Source organism: Phyllobates terribilis, unplaced genomic scaffold, assembly GCF_046119375.1.
Source record: "Phyllobates terribilis strain yellow unplaced genomic scaffold, ASM4611937v1 Scaffold_5__5_contigs__length_657084704, whole genome shotgun sequence".
In the NCBI taxonomy this organism is placed as follows: Eukaryota; Metazoa; Chordata; class Amphibia; order Anura; family Dendrobatidae; genus Phyllobates; species Phyllobates terribilis.
In genome coordinates, this window is record NW_027362765.1 from 382631853 (window position 1) to 382651657 (window position 19805).

The following is a 19805-nucleotide window of genomic DNA, read 5'->3' on the forward strand; positions in this document are numbered from 1 at the left end:
CAAACTGCACCTGTTTCTATATATGGCACTACCACCCACCCTGAACTAAGTGTACACAAATAACAAATGGAAGAATTGATCCAGCTCTCCAGATGCCGTAAATAGGTAAAATATGCAAGCTTTTATTCCAAACAGTTTAAAAACAAATGGAGAATTCCATAAAAGTTCATGGATGAGTCACAATACATAATAGACAGCTTAGGGGTGAAACATAGGGCTGTTAGATTAGATTACCAGACGCGTTTCGAACAGCTTATGTTCTTAGACTTGGTACTTTTTTTTTCATACCAAGTCTAAGGCTATATTCACACACGTTGTGTTTTGTTGCGTATTTTGCAGCAGATTTTTATGCAAATTTTCATGCAAATTTTCAGCTGCGTCTAGCAGTACCAGCAAAATCTATGAGAAACCAGAATTCTCTGTTCATACATGTTGCTTTTTGTTTGCTGCATATTTTCTGCCTTGCTTGTGTATTTGGAAAACAGAGCATGTCACTTCTTTCAGCCTTTCTGTAGCAGAAAACGCACCTGCGTTTTTGCTGCGTATTTGCGGAGTTTTTTCACCCATAGGAAGTCATGGGTGGTCAAAAAAACGCAGCAAAAACACAGCAAAAAAACGCAACAAAACCTGCATTTTTTACACCAGAGAAAAGTTAGCAGCAGATTTGGAGCAGAAAAAAAAACACAACGTGTGTGAACATAGCCTAAGAACATGAGCTGTCCGAAACGCGTCTGGTAATCTAATCTAACATCCCCATGTTTCACCCCTAAACTGTCTATTGTGGATTGTGACTCATCCATGAACTTTTATGGCATTCTCTATTTGTTTTTAAACTGTTTGGAATAAAAGCTTGCATATTTTACCTATTTACGGCATCGGGAGAGCTGGATCAATTCTTCCATTTGTCTTGCAGGGTGCATGCAGTAGCGCCTATGATGGACTCCCGGATCTATTGAAGGCGACTGGAGGGTGAGCTGGATTTTTCTTTTTTCTTCCATTGTACAGAAATAATACATGTAAAACCTTTCATTAGGGTGAAGTATTGTGACTGTACAGAGTTGAGATTGGAAATTAGTAATTTGATTTGACAGTCTCAAAATCACTGGGAACATTCCAGAGTTATTGACACATAAAATGACACGTCAGATTTAAAAAAAATTGGCCTGGTCACTAAGGGGTTAAAGAACCACAAAACGGATTTCTTCACCAAAGGAATCAATTTAATCTGTGTTACAACGTCATTATAGCTATGTCTGTACTTTACATTACAAAATTGTGCTGACGGGTTGTTCTTAAAGGGGTTTTTCGAACAACAAAGTTCATTTTAAAGTTGATTTTAATCAATAGATCTTGGAATAATAATAATTTCCACAATTGGATGTGTTTAAATAAAATGTTCCTGTGCTGAGATAATCTTATAAATGTGCCCCTGCTGTGTACTGTGTAATGGCCGTGTCTGACCGTGCAGGAACATGGTCTGATCATACCACATCTCCTGGGTAGGGGGACACAAAAGAGTATACAGACAGGACAGCAGGGGATCACAACTGATTTTTTTGTGAGATAATGCATTTCTCTGCTTGTTTTTAAAAAAAATTTTTACCTCAAAGAAAGAATTATTTGTGATCCCATGCTGTAATGTCTTTTGCTTCCTCCCCTGCCCAGGAGATGTGGTATGATCAGACCATGTTCCTGCACGGTCACACACAGCCATTACACAGTACACAGCAGGGACACATTTATAAGATTATCTCAGCACAGGAACATTTTATTTAAACACATCTAATTGTTAAAATTATTATTATTCCAAGATCTATTGATTAAAATCAACTTGTGGGAAAACTTCTTTAAGTCTGAAACTGACTCAATGTCTCGCTTCCAGTTTCCCGTACTGGAGCCTGACAGATAGCACTCTGTGTGACTTTACAGGTCACACATTTCTAAAGCCGGACATGAGTGCAAACTATGGAAGCATTTTAAAATCCACATTTTGGAAGTGTAATATTAGTTGTCTTTTCATTAAAGCATTCTCACACAAACATGAACCATACATTAAATGTTATTATTTTTGTCTAATGATTTTCCTTTCTCAATCTATATCTCCAGAAACCTAATAACAAATATTTATATACTTATTCGGTTTTATGCACGTTATATGAGATCCTCACGGCTTTCTTCACACAGATCCATCTTTTTGTAGTATTACAGTCATCCTGATAATAATCAGATCTGGTCTTTGATACACAGTCTCCTGATTTCTGTGTCTTTATCTCGAACCTGAGTAACAAGAAGATAAAACAAGAGGAAATGATGAGATATCAGTAATTATAAGGGAGGTCCAGACCCCGGTGATTGGATGTATCACAGTCACAGTAATGACCGGTGTGTGCTGGTGTCAGGAGTCACTTACAAGCTGCTGGAATAATGTTCTCCATCCAGCCATCTCCAGACGTCTCCATCACGGTGAAGTCCTATCCAATATGTGTCATCTCCGCATTGTGCGATAGGCATCTTATTTATAGACTCCTGCAACAGATGAAGAACGTCCATCATATCAGATCTATAATAGATATGAGGATACAGCAGACCAGGGTCATCTAGTCCTATATTATCCTTATACAGTTGTGCTAAAAAGTTTAAACATCCCAGCAGAATTTTTCCTTTTTTGGCTTTGTTTAAGAGACTATGAATGATAACATAAAAACTTTTTCTCCACTCATGGTTATTGGTTGGGTGAAGCCATTTATTGTCAAGCTACTGTGTTTTCTCTTTTTAAATCTTAAATGACAACCAAAAATATCCAAATGACCCTGATCAAAAGTTCACATACCCTGGTGATTTTGACCTTATAACATGCACAGAATTTGACACAAATGGGTTTGAATGTCTACAAAAGGTAACATCCTCACGTGTGACCTGTTTGCTTGTAATCAGTGTGTGTGCATAAAAGCTGAGTGAGTTTCTGGGATCTAGACAGACTCTTGCATCTTTCATCCAGCCACTGACGTTTCTGGATTGTGAGTCATAGGGAAAGCAAAATAATTGTCAGTGGATCTATGGGAAAAGGTAGTTAAACTGTATAACACAGGAAAGGGATACAAAAAAAATCCAAGGAATTGATAATGCCAGTCAACAGCGTTCAAACTGTGATTAACAAATGGAAAATCAGGGGCTCTGTAAAAACCAAACCACGGTCAGGTAGACCAACAAAAATTTCAGCCACAACTGCCAGGAAAATTGTTCGGGATGCAAAGAAAAACCCACAAATAACATCAGCTGAAATTCAGGACTTTCTGAAAACTAGCGGTGTGGCTGTTTCAAGATGCACAATAAGTAGTGATGGGCAAGCACTAAAATGCTCGGGTGCTCGATGCTCGGGTTGATCACATTGGAATACTCGGGTGCTCGACCCGAGCAACGAGCCCAATGTAAGTCTATGGGAAACTCGAGCATTTTTCAGGCGGCTCCCCCCGGCGGTCTGCAGAAGGCCTAAAAATTGCCCAAATCGATGGGAACAGTGCTCAAATGACATGGGAAGAGCATGGGGAAGACCCCTGGAAGCATTTCTGACTCCCAGGTCACTGCTGTCAACAACGTTGTCAGAGGTATTACGCCACTTTTACGGACTCACAATAAAACATACAAAAACAAAACCAAAATGGATTTTCCTGGGAAATATGTTAAGAAACATCCTTTCCATGCTATTGACTTGTATATAAAGTAAAATAAATAACCAAAACCAAAAATACTCCTCCATACTTTGGGCTATGTTCAGACTTAGCGTTTTTGATGTGTTTTTGCACTTTTGCATTGCTTTCAATCGTGACAAATGCATTCACCAGGAAATGTCGTTTTAACATTTTACAACCTTATCTGGCCATGTGGTGTGTGAGATATCATCAAACACATCATGTTTCATTTATGAAGGAGGGACTCTGAAAGCCACAAAGCCTATTTTTATAGGGCCATCAGGCGCCCTTTACTATTCTTAAAGCGTCAGCAGTCGGCCCTCACTATTCTTAGAGAGCCATCAGCTGGCTATGTTTTATTGTTCCCATTACTAAAGAGTGAGTCTCCTATACTGTTATTGCATATGCAGTGAGTGGCAGGGCTGCCCAAAATTTGGACGCACCCCAATACCACTTTAAAAATTTGGACGCACCCCAATACCCCTTTGAAGAGACTTAGAGGAGGGCCTCCTGAAAACAATGTTCCCATTATTAGGAAGTAGGTCTCCCATTGTCTTTGCCTATGCATTGAATGGAAGGGTTGCCAAAAATTTGGAGGCACTCCAATGCCCCTTGGAAGAGACGTAGAGGAGGGCCTCCTGAAAAAAAATATTCCCATTATTAGGAAGTGGGTCTCCATTGTGCTTGCCTATGCAGTGAATGCAAGGGCTGCCAAAAATTGGGAGGAACTCCAATGCCCCTTGGAAGAGCCGTGGAGGAGAGCCTCATAAAAAATGTTCCCATTAGAAAGGAGCGGGTATCCTATACTTGTAATGTCCATGCACTAAGTGTATGAGCTGACAAACATTTACCCCTGGGGGGTATACATGAACATACTGTATAAAAAAAAATTTCTACGAGCATCATAGACACCCTTTAAAAAAATTATGTGGGTGTTGCGTCATGGACCACGGTCACCCTGGTGATATGGTGGTGGAGGATGAGGCTGAGGAGAAGGAGGAGGACAAGAGCAAATAGACAAAATCAGGAAGCATATACCCATGTGTGGGTGTGAAGAGGTGCATGGGAATACACCTCCCAAAAAAAGACACTGGATTTGAGATTATGTTACACTGCTATCATTCGGTGGTGTTGAGAAATCTGGCCCAATCCAGCTCTTGTTCATTTTTATAAGAGTCAGCCTGTCAGCATTTTCAGTTGACAGGCGGATGCGCTTATCAGTTATAATTCCACCAGCGGCACTAAAAACACGCTCTGATAAAATGCTGGCGACAGGGCAGGCCAGGACCTCCAAGGCGTAGAGAGCCAATTCATTCCACGCATCCAGCTTGGATACCCAATAATTATAAGGCACAGAGGAATCACAGAGGACGTTGGTATGGTCAGCAAGGTACTCTCTCAGCATCTTGCCAAACTTTGTACTCCTTGTGAGAGTACCCCACGCCTCAGGGCCTGTGCAATGGGAGGGGCTGATAAAATTCTCCCAGAACTTTGACAGGGTTCCCCTGCCTCTGCTGGATTTAAGTTGTGTCTCTCTCGCCTGTACTCCTTGGTTGTCCAACGAACTGTGACTTCTGCTGCCAGCGTTTTCAGATGGGAATTTTTTTAATAGTTATGCAACAAAGGCCTTCTGGTACAGCCCCATTTTTGTAGACCTGTCCGCCTGAGGAATAAGAGATAGAAAGTTCTCCTTGTAGCGTAGGTCTAGAAGTGTCACCAACTAGTAATGACTGTCACCCAAAATTTTGAGAATGTGAGGGTCATGGGAAAGGCAGCGTAACATAAACTCAACCATGCGTGCCAGACTACTAACAGGCAAGACTTCCGTGTCCTCACCAAGAGAATGACTGACCATGCTGCCCTCCTCCTCCCTGTCCTCTGGTCATCCACGCTGAACAGACGGTATGACAGTTGTGCAGGTAGTACCATCTATAGCGCATGAAACTAGCTCCTGTTCTTCCTCCTCCTCTTCCTCATTGTCACCCAATCCACATTGGAATGAGATGAGGCTGGACTGTGTGTAATCACCCTGTATAGTTCCTTGCTCCATCTCATCGTGCTCTGCCTGCAATGCATCCTCTTTGATTGTGAGCAGAAAGAATTTCAGAAGACAGAGAAATGGGATGGTGACGCTAATTATGGCATCATCGCCGCTCACCATCTTGGTGGAGTCCTCAATGTTTTGGAGGATGGTACATATGTCTGACATCCATGTCCACTCCTGAGATCTCATGTGTAGAGTCTGGACTGAATACCAACGGCCTTGTTAATGCTGGTGCTCAACAACTGCCCTCTTCTGCTCACAAGTCCTTCCTAACATCTGCAGTGTAGAGTTCCAATGCGTGGGGACACCACACACCAGTCTATGAGCCGGAAGCTGGAAACGCTGCGGAAACATGCCAAGGACGGTGGAAGCTGTAGCTGACTTTCTAAAATTGGCACACAGGCAGCGTACTTTAACAAGCAGATCCAGCAGCTCCGGATAGGATTTGAGAAACTGAACCACAAGGTTAAGCACATGGGCCAGGCATGGTACGTGTGTGAGCTCGCGTCGCCTCAGAGCCGCCACCAGGTCCCGGCCATTGTCACACACGACCATGCTTGGCTGTAGGTTCAGCGGTGTGAGCCACAGATCTGCCTGCTCTTTCAGAGCTGTCTACAACTCTTCTGAATTGTGTGGTTTGTCACCTAAGCATATTAGCTTCAGCACAGCCTGTTGCCGCTTGGCCAAGGCATTGCTGCAGTGCTTCCAGCTTGTGACTGATGTGGTCATTTTGGAGATGGAGGCTGAAGTGGAGGAGGAGGCTGAGGAGGATGAGGTGCAGGAGCTGTAGACTGTGGGGGCAACCCTGATTGACCTAGGGCCCGCAATCCTTGGCATCGGGAGGACGTGTTCCGTCCCAAGGTCCAACTGGGTCCCAGCTTCCACTATGTTAATCCAGTGTGCCGTCAGCGAGATGTACCGTCCCTGCCACAAGCACTTGTACACGTGTTCGTGGTTAGGTGGACTTTCCCGGTAACTGCATTGTTGAGGGCACGGTTAATATTTTGGGACACGAGTTTGTGTAATGCATGGACGGCACACAGGGAGAAATAGTGGCGGCTGGGCACTGAGTACCGAGGGATGGCCGCCACCATCAGGTTGGGGAATGATTCCGTCTCCACGAGCCTAAAAGGCAACATTTCGAGCGCAAGCAGTCGTGAAATGTGGGAATTTAGTAGTGTGGCCTGTGGGGCGTTGGCTGTGTATTTGCGCTTGCGTTCCAAGGACTGGGGTATGGACAACTGAACGCTGCGCTGGGACAAGGACGTGCCTCCTTATGCTGCTACTTGAGAGTGTACAACGACAGGTGCAGGGCAGGAGGCATCTTCGCATGCACCATGGACAGGGGATTGGCTTGCATGCACAACAGCGGAAGAAGCAGTGGTGCCACCCACAGACACTGTTCCTGGACCCTGGGGTTTGGCCCACAAAGTTGGGTGCTTTGCTGCCATGTGCCTGATCATGCTGGTGGTGGTCAGGATGCTAGTTTTGCCACCCCTGCTGATGTTGGCCTGGCAGGTGGTGCAAATGGCCTTTTTAGGGTTATCGGCAGAGTCTTTAAAAAACAACCAGACTCGGGAAGACCTAACAGTTGTACTGGCAACTTCCTTTGTGTTGGTGTTACAGGGAAAGGTTGCCTGCCTTCTGTCTGCGGCCACCACACTGCTTCTTCCTGCCTGTTGGGGTGCTCTGCCTCTCTCCCCCTGTGTGCTGCTGTCCTCGCTCTGCATGTCCTCAGGTTGGGTCAGTTACTATACCATCCACCACCTCGTCTTCCACTTCCACACCTTGGTCCTCCTCTTGACTTTCTGGCAATTGTGTCTCATCATCGTCCACCTCTTGTGACACTTTCCCACCGTCGTCTTCGTATGACTGTGGCTGCTCAAATATTTGGGCATCCCTACATGCGATCTCCTCTTGTTCCGCTTCAAGTGGACCAGACGAGAGGCCCGAATCTATAAATGGAAAGGTGAAAAGCTCTTCGGAGTGTCCAAGTGTGGGATCAGTTGTCTCCGGGCACTCGGCATGGTGGGAGGAAGGAGGATCAGGGTGAGGAATATGCAGTCCAGATTCACGGCTACTGAGAATTGACCATGTGGAAGACAGGGTGGTGGTGGTGGTGGCAAAGTGACTGGAAGCATTATCAGCTATCCAACCAACAACCTTTTGACATTGCTCTGGGTTCAATAGTGGTGTGCTGCAGTCCCCTAGGATTTGGGACAGGAAGGTCGGGCGAGAAGATGTGGGTGTTTGTTGTGGCACAATTTCAGCTTGCCCACGGCCTCGGCCTCTGCATGCACCATCACCATCACGTCCAGTTCCCCGTCCCTTGCCACGCACCTTGCCCATTTTAAATGGAGGACAATATCTTCCACGCTCACTGCAAATGGCTGAATTTGGAGCGAAGTTGTATGTAATCCGTTTGACGGAGAAACCACAGTTTTAAATACCTGGCCTGTAGGTAACAATTTTGAACAGTAAAACAGTGTCAAAAACTTTGCTGACACGCTGAAAATAAAAATTAATGGAGGCCAGAAATGGCAGTATTTTCTGAAAACATATATGTGATCTGTGTGACGGAGAAAACACAGTTTTAAATACCTGGCCTGTAGTTAATTATTTTGAACAGCAAACTGGTGTCAATTGCTTCACTGACACACTGAAACAAATTTTTAATGGATGCCAGAAATGGCAGTATTTTCAGCACAATTATATGTGATCCGTGACGAACAAACCTCAGTTTTAAATGGCTGGATTTTTAGCGCTGTAATATGGAAAGGACCTGGCTGTATTCTGCAGTGCCAACAAGCAAATGGCGCAGATCAACGGTGTTCTCTGGATTGATTTTTCAGCAAATAGTGAGGATTAAGATCCCAAAAAAATTATTCCTTGCCCTTTAGACCTGGGCCTATTTCTAGAAATATCTAACAGCAGCAGCAGACAAAACTGGAATGGAGCCTCTTGTGGTATGTGCACTGCAGTCTGCTATATACCCTGCCTGACTGCCTATATACACTGCCTGCCTGATATCTCTGTAGATGGATTAGTCCTCAGAAGGACTGTTTGTTGAGATGGATATGTGTCTCTAATATAGTTTGATACACCTACACTAACTAGAAACAAGCAAATCTCTCCCTAGCTCAGCAGCACCTCTCCCTACACTGTCTGATTCCGGAGTGACTGTGACAAGCATGGCGGCGCCAGGTCTGATATAGACCTGATGACGCTGTACGGCCAGCCAATCACTGTAATGCCATAACCAACATGGCTACGGCATTACAGTAGCAGTAGCAGTAGCAAGCATGCTCGCTCATCACTAACAATAAGGAGGCACTTGAAGAAAAATGGGCTGCATGGTCAAGTCTCCAGAAGAAAGCCATTACTGCGCAAATGCCACAAAGTATCTTGCTTACAATACGCCAAACAGCACAGAGACAAGCCTCAAAACTTCTGGTACAAGGTAATTTGGAGTGATGAGACCAAAATTGAACTTTTTGGCCACAACCATAAACGTTACATTTGGAGAGAGGTCAACAAGGCCTGTAATGAAAGGAACACCATTCCTACAGTAAAGCATGGAGGTGTATCGCTGATGTTTATTGGATGTGTGAGCTACAAAGTGACAGAAAACTTGGTAAAAGTTGACGGGAAGATGAATGCAACATGTTATCAGCAAATACTGGAGGCAAATTTGCACTCATCAGCCCGGAAGCTGCACATGGGACGTACTTGGATGTTCCAACATGACAATGATCCAAAACACAAGGCCAAGTCGACATGTCCTTGCCTACAGCAGAACAAAGTTAAGGTTCTGGATTGACCATCTCAGTCTCCTGACCTCAATATCATTGAGCCAATCAGGGGAGATCTCAAGCGTGCAGTTCATGCTAGACAGCCCAGGAATTTACAGGAACTGGAGGCTTTTTGCCAAGAAGAATGCGTAGCTTTACCATCTGAGAAAATAAAGAACCTCATCCACAACTACCACAAAAGACTTCAAACTGTCATTTATGTTAGAGGGGGCAATACACGGTATTAAGAACTGGGGTATGTGAACTTTTGATCAGGGTCATTTGGATGTTTTTGGCTGTCATTATATAATCCTAATATATGGGGCCGATCATTTAGTCCCGCAGCACGGTGGCTCAGTGGTTAGCTTTGCAGGCTTGCAGCGCTGGGGTCCTGGCAGGTCCGGCGTCAGCACCCGGCGCACCCGGGCAAGTGCCGGGGCCCTGAGCAGGCAGGGGGGCTCACTCGCCGGTCACCCTTGCGTGCTATAGGACCCGCGAGCGGAGGTGTGCGGTCCCGGTGCTAGTGTGTGACCCACTACCGCTGTTGTTCAGTAGGGGGTTAGCCCTCCCTGTGAAAAGGTGTACTCGGACGGCGGGCCGGTGGTGGAAGGGGATGCAGTCGCGGCCTTGGCCCGGTCCGTGCCCAGGGCTCACATCCCAAAAATACGGGCTAGTTGATGAGTGGCAATTTACAACTACGCCACCTGTGGCGTCTGGTGATGCGCCACCAACGCTGCTGCAGTCCTCTGAGGCTGGATGTTGTGGCAGCTGACGGTAGTACTACTCCCCACAGGCGGAGCAGGGCCTCAGGGCAGAAACCGGCAGGAGGATGAGGGGAGTAGTAGTAGGTGCAGTGGTGTGGTGCGGTGTCGCGCTGCAATAAAGGACCGGAGGCAATGGATGCAGTCTTCCAAGCTTTACTCACGTTGGTTGAGGTCAGCTGCAAGGCTTCTCCTTGCTCCTCATGGCTTGCTGCGGCCACCAGGGAAGAGGGTCCGGCACACCCCGGTAGTTCAGGTGCTTCTATCAGGACCCCCGCACCACCGCGTGTTCCTACAATCTCTCCCTTGGACCTCTCCTGTCCGTGTGTGGTGCGTGTTACAAGGCTGGGTCTACCTCTGGCTATACACAGAACAAGGGTACGGGCGGCAATTCCGTTCCGTCCGTCACCCGATGGGATCCACTTAGCCTCCAGGCTTCTCCGACTGATACGTGAAGTAACAAAGTCAGATATCGGGGGCCGGTACCCCTTTTGCAGCAGGAGTCCTTCTGACTAGGCCAGAATGGAGAGTACGGGTGGCGTACGTCGCTCCGTCCGTATTCCCTGGGATCCTTTTGCCTGTGGAGCTCTTCTACTTTGCTCCACTCCAGGCCTTCTCAAGTAGGGACCTTGACCGGGTAGAGACAACCGTTAACTCTCACCCGCTTCTCGCTTCAAGGCCAGAGTACGAGGACCGTGCGTCTTCAACAGGCTGCATGTTCTATCCCAGAAAGCCACGTTCAGCGGTGAAGACCACAATCAAAGGACCTTGAACTTAAGATGGCTGGCTATTATATATTATACTGGAATTGTAACATAAAGGTGTGTCCTCCACCATCACCCACTACATGGTTCCCCCTAACTTTGGCTCCCCCATCTCCATTATCCTGCTGGGGCAGCACTCTGGTGCATATTAGCCCCCCATAGGACAGGAGTGTGTAGTGTTGAGTGTGAGTTGGGGTCCTAACAGCTGCACCATCCTTACCTGGGAGAAGAGATACTACACCTCCTGACAAGATGCAGTACCCCCTGTGGCGACCGAACCCTCAGGGGCGCCACACTAGCGCCCGCCACCTTCCCCCCACTTGCTCAGGGCCCCGGCAGCCGGCACAATACATACCTCTCCCCGTGCCTCTGCAGCAGCTCCGGTGTCTTCCGCGTCCCCTGACTGTGACGTCTCAGGTCAGAGGGCGCAGTGATGTCTTTCCACTGCGCCCTCTGCTGAGCCATCCCAGGCAGCACAGAGAGGGAAGACGTCAGCACGAGTGAGGAGTCCGGTCGGAGCAGTGGCAGCAGGTGAGAAGTGAGGTATTTGATTTTTTTTTCTTTATGTATGGACGCATGGGGCATTATATGGGGGGAGAAATTACATCCTGCATGGGGCATTATATGGGGGGAGTGACATCCTGCATGGGGCATTATATGGGGGGGAGAAGTGACATTCTGCATGGGGCATTATATGGGGGGCGGAGTGACATCCTGCATGGGCCATTATATGGGGGGGTGACATCCTGCATGGGGCATTATATAGGGGGAGAAGTGACATTCTGCATGGGGCATTATATGGGGGGCGGAGTGACATCCTGCATGGGCCATTATATGGGGGGGTGACATCCTGCATGGGGCATTTTATGGGGGGAAGTGACATCCTGCATAGGGCATTATATGGGGGGGAAGTGACATCCTGCATGGGGCATTATATCGGGGGAGGGGGTAGGAGTGACATCCTGCATGGGGCTTTATATGGGGGGAATGACATCCAGCATGGGGCATTGTATGGAGGGGGAAATTACATCCTGCATGGGGCATTGTATGGGGGGAAAGTGACATCCTGCATGGGCCATTATATGGGGGGGGGGAGTGACATGCTGCATGAACCATTTTATGAGGGGGGGGGAGACATCCTGCATGGGGCATTATGTGTGTGGGGGGGAGAAACAGCCTGCAAGGGGCATTATGTGTGGGGGGGCACAGCCTGCATGGGACAATATAAGGGGGCCAATATCCTATATGGAGCGTTATAAGGGGGCCAGTATCCTATATGGAGCATCATATGGGGGCCAGTATCCTGTATGGAGCGTTATATGAGGGCCAGTATCCTGTATGGAGCATTATATGGGGGCCAGTATTCTGTATGGAGGACTATGTGGTGCCCATAATACTGTATGGAGGACTATACTGTCCGGTCTGCACTGTGCGCTGCGAGGATCTGCCTATTGTAGAATTTACTATAGATATCGCTCATGTAATGTAAGAAGTAAAATCTTTGGCCTTGTACTATAGATATATATTTCTCTGCGGTATCTGTGCATCATGAATCGTGGTATATGTTAAAGGAACCCACTGAGACTCTTTCGCCCATGGTCCACAAAAACCTGGAGCCGGCCCTGGGTCCTGGGTTCAAATCCCACCAAGGACAACATCTGCAAGGAGATTGTATGTTCTCCTCATGTTTGCGTGGGTTTCCTACCACACTGCAAAGACATATTGATAAGGAATTTAGATTGTGAGCCACAATAGGGACAGTGCTGATGTCTGTAAAGCACTGTGGAATTAAAGGCACTATATAAGTGAGTAAAATACTTAAATATGATCCTGATATATGGGGCCAGTCATCTAGCCCTATATTATCCTTATATATGGAGCCAGTCATCTAGTTCTATATTATCCTTATATATAGGGGTCGGTCATCTAGTCCTATATTGTCCTTATATATGGACCGGTCATCTAGTGTCACTGGTGTGTCAGAGGTGACAGTCGCCCTGCAGTTGGTTACAGGAGATCTCTGCGTTTGGCATTGCAGACAGCTTCTTAGATAAGAGTCTGTCTTTAGGACTGAGCGGCTCCTCCCTATTGCTAATTAGCTCTCTGGCCTGGGAGTTTATATACCTGGTGTATCTGAGAGGGAGTTGCTGGCTATATTCATTTCTACTTATGTGGCTTAGCAGGAGCAGTACTTCATCCTCTCTGGAGCTTGAGGCCGTGTGCATACTTGGAGTCTTCTAAAAGCTAAGCAATTTCCCTGTTTTGTCTTCACTTGTTGTCTTTAGTGTTTAGTGGAGGTTGACTAGGGCTCATCTTCTTCCATCCCTAGCCGTAGTCTTATGCCAGGGAAAGTAGGGCGAGGCACGCATGCGGCGATTGCTGAAGAGGCAATATAGGGACGTTAGTTGAAACAGGGTGATGCTAGACCAGACTAGGAGGTCTCCACTTCCCCCTTTCCCTAGAGTCTGGGCTCCCTCTCCCTTTTCCCTAGGTGTTTCACTAACACCTGGCGTGACATTATAGCCAGCCGAGCACATTTTGAAAAGGGAGAAAAAAACAACTGACATTTTGTTTGTTTTTTTTCTTTGTGTGTTTTTGGGCGTGCACCTTTTTTTTTGCCTTTCTCCCTTTGGTATGGGTTCATTTGCAGAGCTTGCAGAGCAGCTGCACAGGCTGTCTCTGGAGGTGAATGACCTCCGTGGTGAGGTACAGCAGCAGCATCAGCGGCTACAGGTCGCCAATATGGGGGTCTCTGCAGGTAGGCCCAAGGTTGCCCTCCCAGACAGGTTTTCAGGAGGTAGGGACAAGTTTTTTGTATTTAAGGAGGCATGCAAATTGTATTTCAAACTTCGTCCCTAGTCCTCCGGTAATGAGGAGCAAAGGGTTGGTATTGTGATCTGTCTATTACAGGGTGATCCTCAGTCATGGGTGTTTTCGTTACCGCAGGACTCGGTTTATCTCTAGTCTGTGGAGGGGTTTTTCGGAGTTCTGGCCCTCATCTATGATGACCCTTACTGAGTCGCCTTGGCTGCTGAGTCTAGGCTACGTCGCCTTCAGCAGGGGATTCGGTCCGTGGAAACATACAGTTCAGAATTCCATAGATGGGCAACGGATTCCAAATGGAATGACTCAGCCCTTAGAAGTCAATTTTGTGAGGGGCTTACTGAAAGGTTGAAAGATGCCTTGGCTGTATATGAAACCCCTCACTCCTTGGAGGCTGCCATGTCTTTGACCATATGTCTTGATAGACGCCTTCGGGATAGACGGGTGCAACCACCTTCTCTGGGGCCTTCTTGTCGGGGTTATGTACCTCTGCCAGGGGAGCGGTCTGGGGGTGAACCAGGACTGGGGGAGGTGGAGGAACCCATGCAGTTAGGGAGTATCTCTATGTAAGGGACCTAGGGTGGCTGTGATGGCGAGCGAATGCTGTACTCGCTCACCCTGGCTCCCAAACAAATACAAGTGTCCCGATCCTTCTTTGTTGTGTGTACAATGCATGTCACTTACGTTTCGGTTGCAGATCTCAGCTGACTCTGGTCTTTCCATCATAGGAACCGCCTCAGTCACATTAAGGGACTTCCACTCCATTGTTAGAACCCTCCTGTTTGTTTTTTCCATCTTGTGTTTTGCGGTCACATGACCATCTGCCTTTATATTCTAGCTCCGCCTTTTTGGCTGTGCTGGACTTCAGTGTTGTTTGACTGTTTTGCTAGCCAGGTGCTTCTGTGCCTATATCTCTCAGTTCGCTTGGTCCTTTTGGGACCTCTAGCACCTGTTTGTCAGCTTATCTTTTGTGTTCTGCAACAACCTTCTCTGTTCAGGAGGTGTCCCATTTTTATTCCAGTCCTTAGTTCTTTTAGGGACCCTTTCCCTTTATTCTATAGGTCTTTGTTCAGACTAGCCTAGGACTAAGGCGGGTCTATTCGCTAGGAACAGGAAACCCGTTACATCGGTGCATGCCTGAATGAAGCAAATGGGGTATGGGGGAAAGGGACACGACGATGCCTTCCAAGGGCACTGTACCCAGCGGCTGCCCAGATGCTACATGGGCCGGTACACCAATCTAAAACGGCTGTGATGAATGTGATGCAGAAACATTGGGTGGCACCAGGATTCTCCACCTGTATTGAACGACTGATAAAAGGGTGCATGATATGTGCTACACATAATCAGGGTAGAGTAGTTAAAACACCACCCAAACACACCCCCAGCCCCTCTATCCATTCCAGAGACTGCAAATTGATTATATTCAGCCGCCGAAGTCAGGATCATGGGAATATGTGTTGGTCTGTATTGATTTGTTCTCAGGATGGCCAGAGGCTTTCCCGTTTGCCAAAGCCATGACTGCGGCAACCGCAAAGAAACTGCTTGCGGAGGTCATCTGCAGGTATGGGGTACCAGAGGTAATTGAGAGTGACAGAGGTACACACTTCACGGGTGAAATAATGAATGAAGTCATGTCAGCTCTAGGAATTCAACAAGCATTCCACACCCCATATCACCCACAAAGTAGTGGTAAAGTGGAAAGACTGAATGGGACATTGAAATTAAAAATTCAGAAAGCCATGGCTGAGACAGGAAAACCATGGCCGGATTGTTTACCGCTTGCTCTGTTTTCAGTAAGATACACGCCCAATAAAAAGACTGGACTCTCTCCATATGAGATATTGTTTGGCAACGTGTTATGCACACGCCCGGGCTAAGCGGCGTGTGCGTGTGATTGCTAGTGATTCCACTGGACCGTGCCGGAGAGTGTATGCCTGGAGGGGCGTGACTAAGTATTTACCCGATCCGACCAGGGTCGCACGACGGCATACGACGCCAGTGCACCAAGGAGGAACCGAGCAGAGGGACCAGGTGCTACTCCAGGACAGACCCCGGACACGGCTGTTGACCCACACAGGGGAATACAGGAACAGGCTGGTAGGCTGGCACACAGACTGGAGGGTATAGGCAGGCACGACTGGTATGCAGGCAGGCGGGTATGCAGGCAGGGAGGTAAAGGCAAGCACAGCTAGAGTGCAGACAGGGAGGCACTAGCAGGTAGGAACACAGGCGGGATAGAACCCAGTACACACCGGGACTCAGGAACAATACAGGCAGGATAGGGCCCAATACACACTGGGACTCAGGAACATTACAGGCAGAGGGGTACAGGCAGGGCAGGACAGGACTGCCGGAGCAGCGGGCAGAAGCAGGGCAGGACAGGACTGCCGGAGCAGCGGGCAGAAGCAGGGCAGGACAGGACTGCCGGAGCAGCGGGCAGAAGCAGGGCAGGACAGGACTGCCGGAGCAGCGGGCAGAAACAGGGCAGGACAGGACTGCCGGAGCAGCGGGCAGAAGCAGGGCAGGACAGGACTGCCGGAGCAGCGGGCAGAAGCAGGGCAGGACAGGACTGCCGGAGCAGCGGGCAGAAGCAGGGCAGGACAAGACTGCCGGAGCAGCGGGCAGAAGCAGGGCAGGACAGGACTCTGTTCACACAGAACAGACAGGAAGGGAAAGACAGAGCCAGACACCCACAGGGTACTTGCAGTGAAGTAGCGAGTGGACCACAAACTCACAAACGGGAGTACAGAGACAACAGGCAGGAGTTAGGTACGAGTACAGACTCTGCAGAAAAAGGAAGGGAACGGACATAGAGGCAAAACAGGTAAAGGATAGGAGAGAGTTCAGACTGGAACTGAGTGTACGGAGGAGACCGACACTGCAGCGGGATACAGGAGCGGGTCTGGGAATACTGCCCCCAGAGAGGCGGGACGAACAGGCAAGGAGCGTGTTCAGACAGGACAGACAAGATACAGGAGCGGGTCTAGGTAATCGGCCCCTAGAAGGCGGGAGGAACAGGCTAGGAGCGTGTTCAGACAGGACAGACAAGAGAACACAGAAAGGACTCAGTTCAGACACGGGAACTAATACCGCAAAGCAGGAGACATACAAGACTCAGTTCAGACACGGGAACTAATACCGCAAAGCAGGAGACATACAGGACTCAGTTCAGACACGGGAGCTGATACCGCAAAGCAGGAGACATACAGGACTCAGTTCAGACACGGGAACTAATACCGCAAAGCAGGAGACATACAGGACTCAGTTCAGACACGGGAACTAATACCGCAAAGCAGGAGACATACAGGAGTCAGTTCAGACAGGCCTGGAAATACAGCCTCCAGGAAAGGCAGACAAGGAAACAAAGAACGGGACCTGGCACCTTCAGAGTGCAAGCACACACTGAAGGAAAACACTTATGCTCAGGCAGGGATAGAAGGGAGCTGCTGAGCTATATACCAAGTGTCAGACAGCAATAGGCTGAGGACGCACAAGGGGTGTGACCCACAGCAGGTACAAAAAGCAGGAAGTGATCGGGCGCCGCCCTTAAGCAGCAGAGACAGACACAAACAGACAGCATGGAGGGAAGCCAGAGAGACATTCTGGACAGGAGATCAAGTGCGCGCTCCTGCACAGTGGGAGATGGACCACTATGCAAGGACGCCGCCAGGTATGTTACACAACGTACCCAGCCTAGGGTGTTTCTATCCGCAAGCATTAGAAATAAACAACCATGTGCTAAGTTACTACGTGAGGGCTTTACACAAAAAGATCAAGCAAATACATGATAATGTTTTCAGTTCTCTTCCAGATCCAGATCAAGACTCCAGCAGCCATACGCTGCAACCTGGAGACTGGGTGGTTATAAAAAGACACGTGAGGAAAAGCCTAGATCCACGGTTTGACGGACCCTTTCAAGTTCTGTTGACCACAAGCACAGCCGTTAAGCTAGAGGGAAAAGAGGCCTGGATCCACACGTCCCATTGCAAAAAGATACTAGGAGAACCAGCGGACAAAGAATGAAGACATTGTTTATACTTACCTGCATCCTTGCGACCACAGGTGCATGGACTACGTCAGGCACCACAGATGGAGATGACAATAGATTCATTAACCCCTTAACAACATCTGACGTACTAATACGTGTCTGTGCCCTGGGACTTAAGAGCCAGACCCGTATTAGTACGTCATGGCGATCGCGCGCGCACACAGGCTGTGCGGGCGCGATCGCCGCCGGGTGTCAGCTGATTGTCACAGCTGACACCCGATACTATGTGCAGGGAGCAGTCCTCCACCGCTCCCAGCACATTAACCCCCGCGATGCTGCGATCGAAGTCGATCGAAGTCGATCGCAGCATTGCGGGGGCAAGGGGCACCTAGCTAGATGCATAGTGAGCACTTGGAACCCCCAGGTGCTTCACAAATTGATTCATAAAAATGAAAAAGTGTTTTTTTTTTCACTTTTTCATTTTTACGAATCAATTTGTGAAGCACCTGGGGGTTCCAAATGCTCACTATGCATCTAGAAAGGTGCCTTGGGGGGTCTAGTTTCCAAAATGGGGTCACTTGTGGGGGAGCTCCAAAGTTTGGGCACAGAGGGGCTCTCCAAACGCAACATGGTGTCCGCTAACAATTTGAGCCGATTTTCCATTCAATTTGTTAGCGGATACCATGTTGCATTTGGAGAGTCCCTGTGTGCTCAAACATTAGAGCTCCCCCACAAGTGACCCCTTTTTGGAAACTAGAACCCCCAAGGCACCTAGCTAGATGCATAGTGAGCACTTGGAACCCCCAGGTGCTTCACAAATTGATTCATAAAAATGAAAAAGTGTTTTTTTTTTCACTTTTTCATTTTTACGAATCAATTTGTGAAGCACCTGGGGGTTCCAAATGCTCACTATGCATCTAGAAAGGTGCCTTGGGGGGTCTAGTTTCCAAAATGGGGTCACTTGTGGGGGAGCTCCAAAGTTTGGGCACAGAGGGGCTCTCCAAATGCAACATGGTGTCCGCTAACAATTTGAGCCGATTTTCCATTCAATTTGTTAGCGGATACCATGTTGCATTTGGAGAGTCCCTGTGTGCTCAAACATTAGAGCTCCCCCACAAGTGACCCCATTTTGGAAACTAGACCCCCCAAGGCACCTAGCTAGATGCATAGTGAGCACTTGGAACCCCCAGGTGCTTCACAAATTGATTCATAAAAATGAAAAAGTGTTTTTTTTTTCACTTTTTCATTTTTACGAATCAATTTGTGAAGCACCTGGGGGTTCCAAATGCTCACTATGCATCTAGAAAGGTGCCTTGGGGGGTTTAGTTTCCAAAATGGGGTCACTTGTGGGGGAGCTTCAAAGTTTGGGCACAGAGGGGCTCTCCAAATGCAACATGGTGTCCGCTAACAATTTGAGCCGATTTTCCATTCAATTTGTTAGCGGATACCATGTTGCATTTGGAGAGTCCCTGTGTGCCCAAACATTGGAGCTCCCCCACAAGTGACCCCATTTTGGAAACTAGACCCCCCAAGGCACCTATCTAGATGCATAGTGAGCACTTGGAACCCCCAGGTGCTTCACAAATTGATTCGTAAAAATGAAAAAGTGTTTTTTTTTTCATTTTTTCATTTTTACGAATCAATTTGTGAAGCACCTGGGGGTTCCAAATGCTCACTATGCATCTAGATAGGTGCCTTGGGGGGTCTAGTTTACAAAATGGGGTCACTTGTGGGGGAGCTCCAAAGTTTGGTCACACAGGGGCTCTCCAAACACAACATGGCGTCCGCTAATTATTCAAGCAAATTTTACAATCAAAAAGTCAAATGGCGCTCCTTCCCTTCCGAGCCCTGCCGTGTGCCCAAACAGTGTTTTTTCCCCACATATTGGGTATCTGCGTGCCCAGGGGAAATTGCACAACAAATTTTGGGGTCCATTTTTTCT

The 19805-nt window shown here is 47.8% G+C and overlaps 1 protein-coding gene across 1 annotated transcript in view; it reads right to left on the minus strand.

The window, feature by feature from the left end:
* Window positions 1-1811: 1811 nt before the first annotated feature.
* The window catches only part of LOC141273288 (uncharacterized), a 150745-nt gene continuing 132751 nt past the window's right edge, over window positions 1812-19805 (minus strand). The window contains exons 8-9 of the mRNA XM_073684916.1: window positions 2411-2526; window positions 1812-2277 (exon numbers count right to left, since the gene is read on the minus strand). Of these exons, the coding sequence (XP_073541017.1) occupies window positions 2133-2277; window positions 2411-2526 (261 nt within the window). The 3' untranslated portion in view covers window positions 1812-2132. The remainder of the gene's footprint in view (window positions 2278-2410; window positions 2527-19805) is intronic.